Raw genomic sequence first — 20,862 nt, forward strand, 5'->3', positions numbered from 1 at the left:
CACAGCCTAATTCACTCACCAAGTACTTAATTTGCTTATAGACTGTATAATGTGTGTCCATTTGTGGTTCTGTCACCGTCATGGTGAGTCTTCCTTGGTTTACTTGTATGGAGAGAAAGCTCACGCAATCCTGGAAAATACTCAGGGGTGTTTGTTATAATGTAATGTTGTGTGGTTGTAATGTCGTAAAGTATGTGTAATTCAATCCACACACATACACACACTGAGACTCTGTGATGACCTTCTGATGGCTCATCTTAGAATTTAAGCCCTGTCTGAACATTTTGTTTAAGAGTGCCGTTTAGTCTGGATGTTGAACGACGTTTGGTGTATAAAGCACTTTATGTGTAATGGGTAATGTAAACTAAGCATGGAGTGGATGGGATTTTGGCCAGTTTTGTGGCTGGCTCGTTAGAAAATGCACCATTTTTCCATCCATTCTTTTGTTCTCATTGCTGTTTAATTCAGACGACGTAAGTAGATGCAGCAGAATGGCTGAATTATGTGAACACAAGCGAGATTATATTGTATATGATTATCTACGTTCATATGCAAACAAGACTTTTGGATGGTTATACTGTACATCTGGATAAACAGTCACACACACAGACATCCTGATACAGGAGAAAGAATTTTTATATGACCAATGAAATGTCTACTTTCCTTGTCCTTCTCATTGTCCAGTCTTTTGCTGTCTTCATCTTGACCCATGTATACAGTGGGGTCCAAAAGTCTCAGACCACATTGAAAATCTGTTGTTTTTTTTTTCATTGAAAATTGGAAATAAACAGAAGGTTTTAGATTATGAAATATTTAAAACAAAGAAAGTAAATGTGCAATATCTTATATTGAATATTTAAATGTAAGCAAAAAGGGAACATCCCAAATACTTAGAAACACATGTAAATATAATAAGAAATTCATGTAAATATTTCAAAGTGTCTACTTTTCACTCAAGTTGTTATCAGTAATATAATTTGTAGAGAAAATTGTTTTATTAGAAAAGATGCAAAAATAGAAGCATTTTCACTAGTGCTGTCAGACCTTTGGACCCCACTGCACACACACACACACACACACACACACACACTATTGCCTCAGGAATAACTTTAAACATTAAAGATAAGTTTAATCAGTCAGTATGACAAGGACTGGAACTGATATGAAACTTGACAGTGACATTGAACAAACCCAGATTTGTGTCGTTCAATCCCTTGTGAGGATTTAGCTGATTAATGCTGTTACCTAAATCTAACACTAACCTCAGTAACCACAAAAAAAAAAAACTTTTAACTGTTTTAGCTTTTTAAATAAAAACTGTAGTATTGGGGGAAAAAGTTTTCTTCATGGAGACCAGCTAAGGGTCAGATATTCCTATCTTTGTGGGGACATTTGGTCTCCATCAAAATATAAAAACGCACGCACACACACACACACACACCACACATACACACACACAAATGCAAACACAGACATAATAAGAAAAAATTAGTTAAGCTACCATATTTTGACAGCCTTTTCATCTTTTCAATCTGTTTTTTCCAATTATTCTATATCTAGCTTTTAACTTGAAAATTAACACTACAGTGTGTATGTTAAAGTCTCAAATGTATATGGTGAGTTACGTTCCAGGACACAGTGTTGCAATGGGTAGCATTGCTGCCTCACACCTCCAGGCTTCCAGTATGATTCTGATCTCGGATTATGGACCGTGTAGAGTTTTGCATGTTCTCCCCATGCGCATGTGTCTTTCCTCTAGGATCTTTGGTTTCCTCATGAAAACATGCTAGTGGGTGAATTGGCTATGCTAAATTGTTCCTATTTGTGTGTGTGTGTGTGTGTGTGTGGTGATGATCTAGTGTCCCATCTAGAGTGTATTCCCACTTCATACCTACTGTTCCCAGGATAAGCTCCAGTGCTTACTGGAAATAAATGAAGAAATAATTTACTTTACAACTTAGTATTATTTTCTTTAATGATTTACAGCTGACAATATAATACAATCAGATTCGAACCTGAGCAGAGATACTAATTGAAACGAAGGTCCTGTGGTTAACAGCTATATAAATATCTAGAGAGTTATCTTTATATGCTTCTTTATCTAGTGCTCGACACTACTAAAACGTTCCTCGTAAGCTTTGTTTATAATACTTGTGTGAGATATGTGTCGAGATTATTTGATCCTTATGATTTATCGACTTTATTTAGTGTACTGTGTATTTGGAGAAGAGCTCTCAGTCAGCTAAACAAACATTTTATATGATGATCATTACAGTGTCACTGCAATAACACTGAATGTTTTCGTCAGCTGAAAGCGGCACCTGGGAGGCGTGTGCCTTTCAGTCTTCAATTTAATGCCTTCAACATTTTTTTTCCACTTTACTCAAATGAAAACAGTCATTTTACAATGTTTAAAACAGCACATTCCCGTCTATCACAACAACACAATTAATCAGGTAACCATGTTTAGTAGCAGAAGAAAGATAATTCTAAGGTCCATATCTATCTCCAGGTTATTTTTCTCAAGTGAAAAAAAAACAAGTTCCTGTAACAATTGGTGCCTTGTACTGTCAGCAATACACAGTACATGTGGTGCTCTTGTAAAAGCTTTGGCAAATGAGAGAGTAGTTTAATTTCGTAATGAATTAGAGGAATGAAAAAAACATATGAAAGACAAGCTCTAGGGAGATATTCTTGGGAAAGAAAACCACATGAAAGAAGAGCCGCAAAGAAAGAACTCATGTTTATATGTAGCTCAGTTGGCTTCAGAGACAATTCATTTAAACTGTATAAATTCACCACCAACAATCAAGGATGTACTGTGTTTTAGGTTACGTATACACTTCTTATCTTACTTTCTTTTTTTTCTCCTTTTTTTAACATTAAAAAACATTTATAATATGCAAATCCTCTCCACAGTCCAATCAAAATGATAATGTTCCATTAAAGTAAAGAAAATAAACAGTGATTTTTCCAGTGTAGTCTTACGCAGTGTGGAGTTGACTGTAGATTTGGCTTCATCTATGCGGCATTTCCTTACCATCTGCTTGCTTGGGTTCTCCACCACCCTTAATAGTTGACAGCTTCACACAGTGGCATCTAATGAATGTATTAGTCAACTAGTCTGTGCAACCCCTAACATATTTTTATGTTTACGGAACTTTAAAAGTGGGAAAATAGTTTTTTTTGCTGTTAAAACAGGTGTGCAGGAAATTATTAGATAAGGTTCACAGGCATGGGCTTTTCATTCTCCAGCAATATGTAGCCATTTGTTAAAATAAAAACAGACATGACAGATATTGAATTCTGCCAAAAAAAAAAACATTTTAAGCAATATTTCTTTGCTTGTAATTGTAATTAGTGGCTGTGTAGTGGCTCATGAGTGTTCTACTGATAAAAATCCACCATCTGACTGCAGACAGAAGATTTGCATCTGTCCAATTCCAGACCTTGCTTGCTTTGCTTTAACATCACTTGCAATTTTAGCCCACTTGGTGGTTGATGTAAAACACCACTGCGGTGTTGTCGGTCTGCACTAGTGTATGTGAGCCCTTTAGGGGTTCCTGAAATTATTGCAGAGTTAGCCACACGCCTTTCATTTTGAGGATATTAATATGCTGATGTTAAGACTTATGCTGGACCAATGCCTTAGGGGTGTGCTCAGACTACTACCAATACCTGCCATATTGCTGGGATGCATTAACCATTTATCCAACAAGGAAACTGTCCATCTTACGCCTTGGTCCATCTGGTCAATCTTATGCTATGATCATGGAAGTAGAGCCCGTGTGGCTCTATTTTCCTGATCATGGCACACGTAAGAACAAGGCAGAAGTCTGGTGTACTGTATATTTTGGTATCTTCATGACGATTGGTGCAGGTAGTAATGTGGTACAGAGTGAGAGTTAGGAGTATTATTGTGATATCCAATCAAATCTGCTCCTAAGAACTGAGTGTGAGCAGTGAGACATTTTTGTAATGATACCATTAGATTTCACTTATAGATTTATCAGTTTTAGTGGTAGAAATAACCAGAAGACTGACAGTGCTGTACGTACAACAAATATATGTATAGATTTGATTTTAGTGAAAAATTTAGTGAAAAATTTATATTTTCCAGTTCATTTAAAACCAAGGCATAAACATGCAGATATCAGGTTAATACAGAGATCCAAATGCATTAAAAGAGAAAATATGCAGAAGATCAACAATTAAAATAGATAGAATGATAAAGAGTACACCAGCCGTGCACATTAACCACACTAAAAAAATAGCTTACTGAATTTATTTAACTCAAATGTGCACATCGGGTCCACGTGACGGAGTTGAATTACATTAACAAAATTGTTTTTCATACATCCAACATGATTTGAGCATGTATTTTTCAAAGCCCTGAATAAAACCGATCTCCGCGCTCTGACCTGAACTGGGATTTGAGCCCAGGTTACTAATGGCTGCAACAGGCACATTACTGCTGAACTTTTCTACCACACATTTTATTCATGTTATTATAATACTATAGTTATATAAATATAAATTAAAAATAAATATATAAAGCCAATGTCCATGCAAGATTTCATAATATAATTGGTTTACATTAGTATTACTATTACTATTACTATTGGTATACAATACTACCTGAATTGCTCACTCTCATGCTACATAATTCAATCTAGTAAATAGAAACATTTTAAAATTAAGTTCAGTATAATCAATTACATCATGTTTTGAAGAGAATCTTTTTATGTATACTATATGTAATATGTTGTGTTAAATCTGACCGACCACATACTCCCATTTTTTTCAGTGCAGTCACATGCAGATCCTTAGGAAAATTAACTATAAATTTTCAAGGTTTTACTACGGTACTTCATAGTAACCATATTTACCCATGATGCTGCTGGAGCACGCCTAAATGCAGCATTAAGAAAGTGCAACATGATCTAAGAAAGGCTATGTGTAAAGTTAAAAACTGACTGAGAATACATTTCATATTTTAACAGCATCAATACTGCTGACGATTATGTAAATAAACTGTTTATTTTATTAAAGTGATGGAAATGGATTTATATGGCACATCACACAACTGGTGTGGACTTGAATGTTGACTGAATTAAAAGCTCATGCATGACTAAGTGATGGCTTTGAGTGTGAACTGGACTTTACTAGCCATACCTGAGATTTTCCTTTTATGTTTTTATAGATAAAATAATTCATTGTGATGTATTTACATTTACGTTCATGGCATTTGGCATTTGATGCCCTTATCCAGAGTGTCTTACAGATGTGCTTTGAAGTCTCCTCGTACTGACACTAGGTCAGCGACTAAGAGTAATATCAGTCTAAAAACCCTTCTGGGGAAGTAGTGTAGTTTGAAAACCACACAAGACAAGACAAGAAATTGTTTTTTTTTTAATAACAAAGTGCTAATTTAAGTACTTCAGTACTTTGGGGGGATGTAAGTGAATTGAGTGAATTAAGGTCAGATAAATACCATTTTATCACTATATCTCTGCTGAAAAGGGACCAACATCCCACTGCACTGGTGTATTTTGAATGCCACACCATCTTTTGAATCACTTCATCACAGCTTATTCATTTAGAATCAAGAAGATAGCGACATAAAATAATGTACTGTGCCCAACCAAAATAACTACATGCCTCTGATGCCAAGGGAGCCCATAGTCTATTATCTTTGTTATTTTGTGGTTTCTTACTTGATTACTTAGTCGCTAACCGGAAAAAATATTTTCCTTAGCTCTAAACTGTTTGCTTATAAAGTGTGCGTGTGTGTGTGTGTGTGTGTTTTAAACACCGTTTTTTCTCTATCTTCTCTCCAATATAGAATCTGCTGCAAGGGAAGTCATTGGTAAGATACACTGAAAATTTATATATATATATATATATATATATATATATATATATATATATATTTATATATTTTAACCTATTAATCTAACATGATCACATGATCCATCTGTGTTGTGTGTGTGTATGTGTTCATGTCTGTGGGTGTGTATGTATGTTTCTGTCTTGTATGGTCAGATTTATAATATCTTTCTTCCAGCACAAATTTTGCACCTACTTTTGTCTAGAGACGGGCATGAAAGTAAAATAATGAAAATAAGAAATTAAATCAAAAATAACAAAAAGACATGTAAGCAGAAATCACACAAATTGTAAGGAAGAGACAGAGCACAAGAAAAAGAAAAGTAAAGGATATAAAAAGACTAGCTTTAAACAGTCCTAGCCTCATGGATGGTAATGAGATGGTGTAAATTTTCTTCTGGAAGAGAAAAGCCTACCAAATGAACCTGTTGTTTTGGGAAAATTCCTGGTTTTGCCATGGGATGTCTTTCACTCTTGTTTTATATCTTTCTTTATATACAGAAATTGAAGCACACTCACCTATGAGTAATTTTATACAACTGAACGCATGCCACATCATGCCTGCGTAGCTGTAACGTTAAATTAACCTATTGTACCTGGTAATTGAGTTGCATTTGTCTTCATTTCTTTTGATTCATTCTTGATCTTTGCATATTTATGTCTGTCTGAAGGCCCTTGAAAGAGAAGAGTCATCAAAGATGAATTCAGAGATTTCAGAGCGATTAAAAGTCCTGGAAAAAGAGGTGACCTTCCATAAAGAGGAATGTGGAAAATCTAAGGCAGAGGTGGACCGACTTCTGGGAGTTCTTAGAGAGTTGGAGTCACAGTGCACCGAAAAGGACAAGGCAATCTCTGAGCTAGAGAGGTAAGCATTATGCAGCAACTCCACATGACTCACACTTTTGCTAATCTTCAGTTACATCATTTTTATATCTATTGCATGAAGTCCAAGTTGCAAAAAATTTCCTATGTTCCTGGACGGTACAGTGTTTATAACACTTTTCAACGACCTCTGATTGTGAACAAGAGAACAATCTGATCTGTGACTGAGCTCTGACTCCATAGCAGCTACATCAGTTATCAGGCATTTTAGGAGTATTTGTGTACAAAAGTGTGACTGTGAGCTATCATGTGTCTGTGTGAACTTGCTGGCTCTGTACTTATTTCCCGTTGAAACATGAATGATGTGTCTTTAATAGAGTTTGTTATGCAGCCAGCACAGCAGCAGCAGCAGGAGCCACTTCACTCCTTCACTGTGGCAGAAAGAATGAGGAAAGAAACACATATCTTCTCCTTCTCTCTCATTACTGGCGAGCAAGTACACAATTATCCAGTGATTTACACATTGGCAGTGGCTGGGTTAGGACAACAAACAGTGATACACACCCACAGCACTGCCATGCATACACAAAGATACACAGAATGATTTAGTGTCTGAGTGTACTTAGATTAGAGACTCTGGTGCCAAACAAGAAAAAGGTTGTGGTTTCTTGGTAGTATACGCTGTGGGGGGCCTGGAAAGTGCTAATATGTTTATCATTTATGGTCTGTGAATTCTGAATATTAACTCCATAATGCTCTTGGCAGATATACATTACGTGGCCACTTTATTAGGAATAGCATACTAATAAGTAATAAGTAGGACGCCCTTTGCTGTCAGAAAAGCCTCAATTCTTCATGGCATGGATTCCACCAGGTGTTGGCAAAGTTCGTTTGAGATTCTGTTCCATGTTGACATGATTGCATAAGATAATTGCTGCAGGTTTGTCAGCTGCACATTCGTGCTGCAAATCTCTCATTCTGCCACATCCCAAAGGTGCTCAACTGGGTTCAGATCTGGTGACTGAGGAGGTCACTGAAGGACACTGAACGCAATGTAATGTTCACTGAACCAGTTAGCAACAATTCATACAATGCTCCCTTGTATTAACGGGCCCTATGTGTGCCAGGAAAACATTCCCCACACCATTACACCAAGCAGCAGCATGAGCTACTGACACAAGGCAGGGTGGGCCCATAGAGTCATGCTGTTGACACCAAATTCTATCCATAACATCTGCATGTCACAGCAGAAACTGAGATTCCAGGCAACGTTTTTTTAATCTACAGCTGTACAGTTTTGGTGAGTCTGTACCCAATGTAGCTTCAGATTCCTGTTCTTGGTTGACAGGAGTGGAATCTGATGTGGAGTTCTGCTCTTGTAACTGTTTCACCTCAAGTTTCGGGGTATTGTGCTTTCTGAGGTGCTTTTCTGGTCAACATGGGTGTAAAGAGTGGTTATTTGAGTTATCGTAGCCTTCCTGTCAGCTTGAACTAGTCTGGACATTCTTCTCTGACCCCTCTCATCAAAACGGTATTACAGTTACCATATTTTATCCAAAATATTCGTACAGTCATGCCTGTTGTTTGCATCTACATAGAACAATGTGTGTGTATATATTTTTTTTTACGTAAATTAGGTTAACTACTCTATTTCCATAAGAGGAAATTTTAAAATAATAAATAAGAGAAAGATTTATATCAGCTTTTATTTACTATATCAGATTTTCAGTGGGTCAGAAGTTTTCATACACTTTGTTATTATTTATTGGCATTGACATTTAATTGCTTGAACCTGAATAAAGTGCTTGGGGGTAGCCTTCCACAAGCATCTCACTATATTTTGCTGAAATTTTGCCCATTCCTCCTGACAGAACTGGTGCTAAGTTCACCAACTCAGTCAGGTTTGTGGACCTTCTTGCTCAGACAGGATTTTTTAGTTCAGTCGACTAATATTCTATGGGATTCAGGTCAGGGTTTTGTGGTGGCCACTCCAATACTTTCACTTTGTTGTCTTTAAGCCATTTTATTATTTGCGTTGGAGGTATGCTTATGATCATTGTCCTGCTGGACCCAGTTGTGACCATGTTTTTACTTTCTTGCCGATGTCTTGAGGGTTTTGTTTCGGTATTTCTAAATAATCCTTCCTTATGATTCCATCTATTTTGTGAAGTGCAACAGTCAATTTCCAGCAAAACACCCCCACAACATGATGCTGCCACCCCCATGCTTCACAGTAGGGATGGTGTTCTTTGCATTATAAGCCTTACCCATTGTCCTCCATTCATAGTCCTGATCTTTATGGACAAACAGATCCATTTTTGTTTCATCTGACCAGTGAATAGGAGCTTCTTCTTTGAGTGACATCCTTTCAGGCCATAGTGATGTAGGACTCTCTTAATGGTAAATGTACATATTTGGCACCTGATGCTCCAACTCCTTCACCAGTTCCTTTGTTGTTGTCTTGGGGTTCAGTTGAACCTTTCAGAGCAAAGTTTGTTCATCCCTGGGAGTTAATTTGTGTCTCTTTCCTGAACAATGCAGTGTCTGTATGGTCCTAAGATTTTTATATTTGCAAACAATTGTTTGTACAGATGCTTGTGGAAATTGCTCCAAAAGGAGCAATGTGGAGGTCCACAATTTTTTTTTTTTTTTTTTCTGAGGTCTTGGCTGAGTTGCTTGGATTTTCCCGTGGTATCAAGGGCAAAAAGGCATTGTCTCTAAAGGTAGGCCTTTTACAGCCAGCATTCATTTTCATACCAACATTTTTATTTTCACAAATGTTCACAAGCTTGTTCACACAAGTCCGAACAGATGCTGGGGAAGATGGCTTGCCAATTAAAATAGATGAAAAGCAAAACTCCATGGACCCGACAGTATAGTCCAGCGGTATGTGTTATTTACTGTAGTAAACTGTATACCAGGTATAGAGACCTTGTTGTGTGAAACACTTTTGATCTATTTTTTATGATTGGACTTTTTGCATGTAGCATTTTTATTTAGCATTTTATTTAAAAAAAAAAAAGAAAAAGAAAGAAATGGGAGTTTGATTTGCAAAATCAAAATGAAAATGTGTAAAAAAGAACAAATTCATCCCAACTGCTTATTCATTTTAATTCCAGCACAAACTTTCAGTGATTTTTTTGCTTTATTTATTTGCACACGGTGACCTGATATACTCTCATATGGGTACTGTACTGATTATTCTTTTTGAATTATATAAACATAAAAGCCAAGCTTAGTGTCAAAGGAGTGGAAATTTGTTGTACTCAAGGGGTGCTGAAATTCATCTTTCACCCTTTTGTTTTCTCTTCCTATTGTTTTTTCTTTCTTTCTCTCTCATTGTATAACCATTCATCAGATCTGAACGAGGTCATGCAGTGGCCACTCTGTCTGTGTTTATTTGATTGTGTCTGAGTTCAAGTGTGTGTGCATGAGGATCATTTTAATTTTGTATGTGCTGGAATGTATGCAAGTTTATTGCAGCTATTGTTGTTGTGTCTATATCAGTTATATTCTATAAGACAATAACCAGAGAATTAGACATAAAGTATCATTGCTAAGATATCTAGTTGTCTAGATATAAAGTTGTAATTTCTTTTGATGCATACCATATTTGAAAATTGCTAGAACATCTCATCCCCTGTTACTTCACTTCTTTTTTGATCACTTGTTTCCTCTTGGTCAAGTTTAAGTATAGTAGGCTCCAAAGATCTGACACAACATTGAAAATCTGGGATTTTAGATATAAAAAAGGAAATGTGCAACATCTTGACTATCTGATATTCAAGATGTTGTACAATTTCTAGGTCACTATTTAAATGTAAATTTAAATGTGTGATATTGACCATGTTAACTGCTTTGAACAAAAGGTCAGATTTTCCTCATGCCTAATCTCTTCTATTGAAGCATGTGTTCAGAGGACACTCCGATGGATTTGATCTGCCATAAATCATCAGGTTTTACACAAACTTCTGAAATCTGTGTCAGCTTGAGTGCACAGTGTCATTAAAGCAAAAAGAGGACATACCAAATACTATGAAACTCTGAAATTTGTGTCAATATTTTTAAGATTCTACTTTTCACTCAAGTCGCTGCTGATAATATCATTAGTAATGTTGTCATGTTAAATTGAAAAACAACACCAAGAGAAGCATTTTCACTATTATTTTGGACCCCACTGTATGTCTAAAAAGAAATCTCTTCTGTAACCTGCCAAAAACCTCCATTCAACTTTATTTCCAATGCTCATAGTAAATTATACAAAATTTAATTGTACTTTCTGTTTAAGATACACTACATACACTGGTCACTTTTGGGATGAATTGGAATGCCAACTGCACTCCAAGCCTTCTCCCCCAACATCAGTGTCCGACTTCATTAGTGCTCTTTGACTGAATGGGCAGATGCCCACAGAAATGCTCCAAAATATATTGGAAAGCCTTTCCACAAGGGTGGAGGTTACTAGAACAGCAAAGTGGGGTACTAGAATGGGATGTTCAAAAAGCACATATAAGTGTCCACAAACTTTTGACCATATAGTGTATTTCTATTAAAAATGGATTTAAATAAAAATAAGAGATTTTCATAATTTAAAAAAAATGGTCTTAATAAACGTCTTATTCAAGTCATGGTTCCTTAAGGTGTCGTGTGGCGCAGAAGTTATCTCTAAGGTGATGATCTACATCAGGAGTAAGGATCGATGAAATTTTAATTAGATTATCTGCATTAGACTGCATAATAATCAGCACCGAGAATAAGAATAATGTGTTCACCATGCATTTTGAACATGGAGCACATTCATTCTGTGTATCATGTCACAGATCAGGTTGTGTAATCTTTTGAACCAGATGTACTTAATGGAGTCTTGTCAAATGTGGTGGTCTCCTGCTGTCACAGTTTGCACGTGCGTTACTATTGCAGTATGAATTTATACCGCAAGTAGCAGTGTAGCCAACGCCACCTTCAGAGAGGTGCACGTGTGCATGTATATGTGTGTGTGTGTGTGTGGTTGTACTACAGAGAGATGGATAACAGGGATGTTCAGAAGGTTGTTGGATTTGGCAAGCTGTTTTTGGCTGCAGTAGTTTTTTCTTGGCTGCCACTTCAGTTCTCTTGAAATGTGTTTCCCACTTCAGTCAGAAAGAGCATCTCCTGAAACTCTCGCTCTCTCTTCGTCTCGCTTATCTCTTTTCTTTTTTTGGATAAGCCACTGATAATGGCGTAATATACCCGCTCCTTGCTCATAATATTTATTTATAATAAACCTACTTTATCACTGCACAAACACACCCAGCATTTTTCAGCTCCCCCAAGCAATGTGCAGTGTCAGTTTAGGAAGTTCACTGATTTAAAGAGCAGAAAATTACCTCCCCACGGCCCTAGAAATATGCTTGATTAATTTCTCTATTTAACAAGAGAAATAATGAGTCTTAAAGATAGGAGTGTCATGAGGCTGCAGTCAAAATTCAGCTATACACTCCAGTAATTAGTACTTTTTGAAGACTGTAAGAGGACGTTCCAATCAGGAAAATTGTGTATATTACCTGCAGTAGCCGAGCTAACCTATGCTTAAGAGATACTCTTTTGCCATATAGCCATTATTTTTGTCATTTTATGGAGTTTTGTGGGCATCAGTAAATGTAAATCAAATGAATACATTTGGTAAATTCCACTCAGTTAGCATTTATCAGCAAAGACATGCATATGAGGTGAATGAAGAACATTCATGAAGAAAGTCGGCATTACTGAAACTTTTGTAAATCTGGCTTGGCATGAAAACATTTACACACAGCTTAGATTGATAAATGAGAACCAGTGACAGTAAAATACAGGTGTGCCCCTTCATTCCCCTCCCACTTCAGACTCTCAGAGAACCCCTGATGATGTTGGCCCATCAGGGTCTGCTATATCTTTGCATCTTAATCTATGTCTGCTTTCTATGTTTTTTCACAGTTCTTTCCTTATCTAAGGTTTTCACCTTCTGACACTGTCCTCTCTTGTACTACATGTCAGCCTCTGCCTTACCCCTTTCTCTTTCATCTCACCCCTACATCCTGATCCCTCACCCTTTTTCCTAAGTTCTTCATCCTCATCTCAAATCTTCCATTCATCTCACCCCCTCCCCATTTCACCTCAACCACAACCCTGTTTCTAAACTATCAGGATAAGATCTGCTCTATTTTTCTATCCAAACAGCAGGAAATAGACAAGTATCTGGCCATAGTCCTCGACATGGCCAGTCACTTCAGTGGGTTTTTTTCTCTTTTTTTTGGAATGAATACCATTGCCTTGATTTACCCTGTTTTTGTTACAACAGCTGAAAATTCGCAAACTGGGAATATTTGGATTGGGAACTGTATTGCTGCTATATCCTTCTGTACACTTCCTTTAACAACCTCAAGTGAATGATCTGCAGCAACTTTAACTCTGTTAACCATTTATTACTTATGACTTCTTCCAGCTTCTTATCACAACCTTCAGAATGCCTCTTTTTACTATTGCAAGACGAGTCTTGCAATTTTAACCAATGACCACTTCCTTCTACTACCAGTTGATTGCTAAAATTCCTGTCTAGCCCAGTAAGTGTTCTCACTCTATGTGCTGATGTTGCCCACCTTTGTTAGTTACTTGACTGTCTCACCTTTGACTCTCTTCAAGCCTTGCTGTCTTCTTTTCCATGTTGCAGCCTGTTCTTCTCAATGTCTGAACCTGACAACATCTCCTCCTTACTGGGTAAAGAAGCGTTTAAGAGCTTAATGATTGGACCTTTTCCCTCTCCAACCTCTTTCCTTCCTGGGCCATCTCATCTGCAAAATTCACATCAGAGCCCAAGGATGTTCTTTATGGTTCACCTTCGCATTCCCACCTGATCAGTTCATGTCACCCTGGACAACACTATATGGACCTTCTGATTTGGCTTCTTTATCTAATGGAACTGGTTTATTGGCTTTAATCCTGAAAATTCCCAAACTGGGAATATTTGGATTGGGAACTGTATTGCTGCTATATCCTTCTGTACACTTCCTTTAACAACCTCAAGTGAATGATCTGCAGCAACTTTAACTCTATTAACCATTTATTACTTATGACTTCTTCCAGCTTCTTATCACAACCTTCAGAATGCCTCTTTTTCCTACTGCAAGACGAATCTGACAACATCTCCTACTTACTGGGTAAAGAAGCGTCTAAGAGCTTAATGATTGGAACTTTTCCCTCTCCAACTTCTTTCCTTCCTGGGCCACCTCATCTACAAAATTCACATCAGAGCCCAAGGATTTTCTTTATGTTTCACCTTCACATTCCCACCTCATCAGTTCATGTCACCCTGGACAACACTATATGGACCTTCTGATTTGGCTTCTTTATCTAATGGAACTGGTTTATTGGCTTTAATCTTGTCTGGAAAACTTCATTCTTGCACAAAGCATGTGAAAAACTAATTCCAGAATCAATTGTACCATTTTATTTTACATAAAATTCCCTATTTAAATCTCTATTGAGCTTTGACCACAAGGAGCAGGTCCATTGATCCATCCATTTTCCATACCACTTATCCTACACAGGGTTGCAGGGGGAGCCTGGAGCCTATGCCAGGGGCACAAGCCAGGAGACACCCTGGACGGGGTGCCAGCCCATTGCAGGGCACAAGTGCACACACGTTCACACACCCATTCACACACTACGGACAATTTGGAAATGCCAGTCAGGCTACAACGCATGTCTTTGGGCTCATGGGCTAATAGCTGCCTTTCATGCCATGTGCAAGCAGTTTTGCATTCTCGTTGGGGATTGTGCTTACATCCATATTCAAACTCATGAAGTCAGAAAGGCAAATGACCAGCTGAAATTAGCCTGAAATGACAACTGAAATGCTCTTATCTAATGTCCTGTACAGTTGTGGCCAAATGTTTTGAGAATAACACAAATATTAATTTTCACAAAGTCTGCTGCCTCAGTTTTTATCATGGCAATTTGCATATACTCCAGAATGTTATGAAGAGTGATCAGATGAATTGCAATTAATTGCAAAGTCCATCTTTGCCATGAAAATGAACTTAATCAAAAAAAAAAAAAACATTTCCACTGCCACAAAAGGACAGCTGACATTGTGTCAGTGATTCTCTCGTTAATACAGGTGACAGTGTTGACGAGGACAAGGCAGGAGATCACTCTGTCATGCTGATTGAGTTAGAATAACAGACTGGAAGCTTTAAAAGTAGGGTGGTGCTTGAAATCATTGTTCTTCCTCTGTTAACCATGTCATCATTGCTTTGCACAAAAAGGGATTCACAGGCAAGGATATTGCTGCCAGTAAGATTGCACCTAAATCAACCATTTATCGGATCATCAAGAACTTCAAGGAGAGAGGTTCAAGAAAGTCCAGCAAGCGCCAGGACCGTCTCCTAAAGTTGATTCAGCTGCGGGGATCGGGGCACCACCAGTGCAGAGCTTGCTCAGGAATGGCAGCAGGCAGGTGTGAGTTCATCTGCACGCACAGTGAGGCGAAGACTTTTGGAGGATGGCCTGGTGTCAGCAAGGGCAGCAAAGAAGCCACTTCTCTCCAGGAAAAACATTAGGGACAGATTGATATTCTGCAAAAGGTACAGGGAATGGACTGCTGAGGACTGGGGGTAAAGTCATTTTCTCTGATGAATCCCCTTTCCGATTGTTTGGGGCATCCGGAAAAAAAGCTTGTCCGGAGAAGAAAAGGTGAGCGCTACCATCAGTCCTGTGTCATGCCAACAGTAAAGCATCCTCAGACCACTCATGTGTGGGGTTGCTTCTCAGCCAAGGAGTGGGCTCACTCACAATTTTGCCTAAGAACACAGCCATGAATAAAGAATCGTACAAAAACATCCTCAGAGAGCAACGTCTCCCAACCATCCAAGAACAGTTTGGTGACGAATAATGTGTTTTCCAGCATGATGGAGCACCTTGCCATAAGGCAAATGTGATAACTAAGTGGCTCGGGGAACAAAACATCAAAATTTTGGGTCCATGGTCAGGAAACTCCCCAGACCTTAATCCCATTGAGAACTTGTGGTCAATCCTCAAGAGGCGGGTGGACAAACAAAAACCAACAAATTCTGACAAACTCCAAGCATTGATTATGCAAGAATGGGCTGCCATCAGTCAGGATGTGGCCCAGAAGTTGACTGACAGCATGCCATGGCGAATTGCAGAGGTCTTGAAAAACACTGCAAATATTGAGTCTTTGCATAAACTTAATGTAATTGTCAATAAAAGCCTTTGACACTTATGAAGTGCTAGTAATTATACTTCAGTATACCATAGTAACATCTGACAAAAAGATCTAAAAACACTAAAGCAACAGACTTTGTGAAAATTAATATTTGTGTCATTCCTCTAAACTTTTGGCCACAACTGTATGGTTCCATCTCTCTTTTGTAAAAGTGTTTCTGCACAAATATTTCTATTTTACTTTTCTATATTCTCTATTCTTCTAAAAATTATGTAGTTGTGCCGAGTAGTACAGATCTGGTGATACTGATAGAATTGGTGATACTGATAGAATTGGTGGTGTTGGTTCCAAAACACAAAATTCCTTAACCCTTATTCTCTTTGTTGCTGAAATATGAAGGGGAAAAGATTCTTCTGCCACAAGCCCAATATAAACAGAGAGTATTCTGTGAAATGAGGAGTGAGGATATGAATGTTTTGCTAAGTCTGAATAATGGCTTATCATATTTTCTTTAATTGTGGACCCTGACGAAGATCTTTCTTACACACACTCACACACACACACACACACAGACATGGACAGGTATATAGACACTGTTCCATTACAGAGAATTTTATAAAAAAGAAAATAGGAAAATAGAAAAAAATCAGTAAAGCTGATAAATTGCATCCCTAGTTTCTTTTCTCTCCCCTTCAGCATCAACAACAAACAAACAAACACATATATTTTCTGAGACAAATAAGCTAAGCTAAATTAAATAAATGTGATTATTAACTCACTAAATGTCAACCTATTTTAAATCTTCTATCATTAAACCCATGCATGCTTTTTAAGCATATATGCCTTTATACTCATGCACATGTAGGATGTTAGAGAATATTGAAGTAGTGTAAACAACACAGTCACTACATATTGAGGAAATTATGTAAATATATCAGCCATTGGTTGAAAGATTGTTTACGGATGTTCTTTTGAAGGGTACTTTATCAGTGTCAAAGTGGTGAGATGGACTGACAGGATCTACTGACAGTTCTTTGCCATTTTACAACCTAGTTTGCCAGTGTGCAGTATGAATGCATTTAGCAATGGCCTATTAGTAAAACAGTAATCACCATCCTTGCAAAATTGCCTATAGTAAAAATAATAAAAATCTATTCACACTGTCTGTGGAATGTGTCATAATGTCTTCATTAACATTGTCTTGCAGGCAAGTGAAGGAACGGAGTAATAAAAACCTGTCAAGTGTAAAAACCACCCAGATGGGAGAAACAAGACCCCCTGATGCAGCACCAGAGGTGAGAAGAGACACTTTTTCCCTGTCTGTCTCACACACACACACACACACACACACACACACACAGTTCCTTGTCTCTATTTGTCTTTTTTCTTAATGCTTTTACTTTGTGTGTGTGTGTGTGTTTTCTCTGAGTGCACATATGGTAGGCTCCTAGCCATCTTTGCTGGCTCAGTCTGAGTGAAAGAGAATGATTTAGTAAGACAGAAATGAACTCCACACAAACTACAAAATGGCTACCCTGGGAATACACAGACAGAGGGAGAGAGAGAGGAGTTATCTCTTTAAATAAAATTAGAAAATGCATTTTAAGGAACTGTAAGCATATCATTAGTATGTGTCAGTCATTCTAATGGCATCATTGGGTCTTCACAGCATTACACTTGTTTGTAGCGTGACATAGTGCATGTGTTTACTGATCATATAAAAAAGGATACTTCTAATTCCACAAATCTTAATGGAAGCTTTATTGGACGCCTTCACCCTTACTTAGTGTGTGTTTCCGTGTACACAGTCTCACACATAGTCTCACACACACACACACACTAAACATTTTAACAAATACTACAGCAATTCCACATACCAGCAGGAAATGAACAGTATTAAATTGCCTTCCTAAAGTAGGCTAATACCTTGAAAATAAAAATGCTTAGGATCAGATTACTCAGCATTCATTGTCTATAGAGAGATTGCAAAAGGAGCATGATGTGGCCAAAAGATGAGTATCGTTGTTGTTAAATAAATAAATAAATAAATAAATAAAACTCCACTTTCTCAGAGAGTATTCTTTTTCATAGAGTATCATACAAAATAGATCTGAGATAGCAGAATTTAGACAATTTCAGATTAGAAATAGGAAAAGATTTTTCTAAGGTCATCAGCGTACATTTTCATATTTAAAATGTACTTATGTAGGCATACACAGTTTTCTCATAATGGATTCCAGTGAGCCATGAGCCATGAGCAATTCACAAGTATCTCTCTATTTTCCTAAAACACAGCTGCTACGTTTTGACATTAGCAGAGACCAGTTTTGCTGCATTTGATCAAAACCAGCATGTCTCATCCACGTCTTTTAAAATTGGTACTGCTGAACTGTTTTGGTTTAACTGTAAATCACGTACCTATGAGTTAAGTAAGGAGTAGTACATAGAGTCATGCTGTGAGAGAAAAACTATCAATGACAGGGTGGTGGGAGGCAGGCTGGATTATTTATTATAATAATAATAATAATAATAATAATAATAATAATAATAATAATGTTGTCATTGTTGTAAATAATATCGTTCATAATTTAGCATTTTTTAAAGAATGACACATCATACTTTTAGTTATGTTTAATGTTGTGGAACATTCACAAAACAAATCTTTATAAAAATCTATTCATTTACATAATAGTCAAAGTTCTCCATCCTGAAGACTTTCCCATGTTCTTTTTAAACTTAAAGGAACAGCCTTAACTCTGTTGCAAAGAACTGACACTGAGGAATCCTTCCATAAATGTCAAATAAACATCTCCTTACAGAAAGCTTCATCAAATCAATAATTATATCTTTTTTCTTGGAACCATACCTGGCTCCAACCAAGTCCCTGTGACTTAGCTATGTGACCGAAGGTGTTTTGACATTAGTGCTGGCTGTAATGCAAATCACAGGTTGATATTAATGCACTTGTGCTACCATGTTGTCATTGGAGAATTTATTTTTGCAGCACCTTAATACATTTAGCTGTGAGTTTTCCCTGGTCCTCCTGTGCACCAATTTTTCACTATCAATTGTGCCAGATACAGTTAGGGCATTAACTGTGACAATACATGCTTACCTGGATTTAATTTAATTTAATTTAAAAGCATTTAATTTTGTCTACAGTCAGAAGTGCATAGCCGCAGCCAGCTGTACACAGTGAACAAATAATGGAATTGCACCATGCATTCAAGATTAACATCTCTGATAACTCGAGAGTCATGCAAAGAAACCTGAGCTGTGTAAGGAAACTGTGCAAGACTATTAATTGCCAAACACAGAGTTTTTCTTGCTTTGTGTCCAGGCTGTTGAAGCACACTGGGGGAAATTATTCAAATTACTATTCAAACAGCCGATAAAAATACAAATCATTTTTACATTTTAGATAATATGTTTACATTAACATAAGTCAGATAAATCAGTCAGTCCACAAATCAAGTTCAATCATTTTAATAATCTATATAAAGACTCCATTTATGAAAATATCAAGAATAGAAAGCCACTCATTTGGCAGGTAACTATGAACAGTTTTGATTTTTGCTCGCAGAACATGGAGGGGAGGGAAGATATGTAGTTTTGCTGGATATTGCTGGTAGGTGTTAGGCGTACTAAATAAATATTCCATATATAGAGAAAAGTGTGAAAAGCGGACATACTATATGGCCAAAAGTATGTGAACACCTGACCAACACACCCATATGTAGGTCTTCCCCCAAACTGTTGCAACAGAAGTTTGAAGTACACAATTGTATAGGACATCTGTGTATGCTGTAGCATTAAGATTTCCCTTCACTTTAACTAAGGGGCCCAAACCTGTTCCAGCATGACAATACCCCTGTGCACAAAAGTGAGGTCCATAAAGACATGTTTTGCCAAGGTTCGATTGGAAGACCTTGAGTGGCCTGCACAGAGCCCTAATCTCAACCTCACTGAACACCTTTGCGATGAACTGGAATGCTGAGTGTGTGGCCGGCTTCCTCGCCCAACACCAGTGCTTGACCTCATTAATGCTCTTGTGGCTCAATGAACACAAACCCCACAGCCACGCTCCAAAATCTAGTGGACAGCCTTCCCAGAAGAGTGGAAATTATTATAACAGCAAAGGGGGACTAAATCTGGAATGGGATGTTCAACAAGCACAAGGGTGTGATCCACATACTTTTGGGAATATTTCATACATGTTTTTCATTGGACAGTGATGGAATACAAAGCAAATCCTTCCTCAAGACAATTAAGGCAACCTGACGAATGCCTTCCTGTGTGGACAGCGGAATCCATGGCATCAATTTCAAACTGGAGGAAAAAATTGAAAGAATGACAGTGACAGAATTGAGGGTGCTTGGACCCCCTTTCATTGCTTCTTCAGTGTCAAAAGCAGGTCTGTAAAATCTCCTTGGATATTTAGAGGAAAACCAGCATTTTCTCACTCTCTGCCAGTTTATTTAACTGATTACGTTCTCTCCGATTAGACTCTAATCGTCAGATTACATAATTACTGAGGTCTGTAGGGACGAAGGTGCTGAACGCCACCCCCACCTAACCTTCCCAGCCACAATTATCTCTGCCTTCCTCTTCTGAGTGTGAAGGGAACATATTGAACCGGTGTAGGCACCAAGGTTGTGTTTGGCGTTAGCAAAAGGGCTCCGGTTTTTGCCCCCTCCTACATCAGCCCAGCATTACTGTTTGCTCTTTTGATCCAGCTGCATTAGGTTACAGCCGAGCTGTCAAGTCCAATCAATGCACCAGGCCTATGATGCACACAACCTGACTGTGTCACTCCCACGCCAGGGACTCAGCCTAGTGCTCCAGTTCTGTTTTTGTTTTGGTTGCACTTTTGGGCATTTTACCATGGAGTGCGTGTGAGTATGCATGTCTGCATGTGAAAGGCATGCTTTGTGGTGTATAAGAGTATA

The 20,862-nt window shown here is 37.7% G+C and overlaps 1 protein-coding gene across 4 annotated transcripts in view; it reads left to right on the forward strand.

Moving 5' to 3' along the window:
* Nucleotides 1-20,862, forward strand: part of LOC113533440 (ERC protein 2) — a 213,545-nt gene that overhangs the window by 84,925 nt on the left and 107,758 nt on the right. For all 4 annotated transcript variants that reach the window (XM_053236366.1, XM_053236363.1, XM_053236365.1 and 1 more), the window contains 3 exons: nucleotides 5,846-5,869; nucleotides 6,561-6,754; nucleotides 17,121-17,208. In XM_053236366.1, the coding sequence (XP_053092341.1) occupies nucleotides 5,846-5,869; nucleotides 6,561-6,754; nucleotides 17,121-17,208 (306 nt within the window). The remainder of the gene's footprint in view (nucleotides 1-5,845; nucleotides 5,870-6,560; nucleotides 6,755-17,120; nucleotides 17,209-20,862) is intronic.

This window comes from Pangasianodon hypophthalmus, chromosome 8 (genome assembly GCF_027358585.1).
Source record: "Pangasianodon hypophthalmus isolate fPanHyp1 chromosome 8, fPanHyp1.pri, whole genome shotgun sequence".
Lineage (NCBI taxonomy): Eukaryota > Metazoa > Chordata > Actinopteri > Siluriformes > Pangasiidae > Pangasianodon > Pangasianodon hypophthalmus.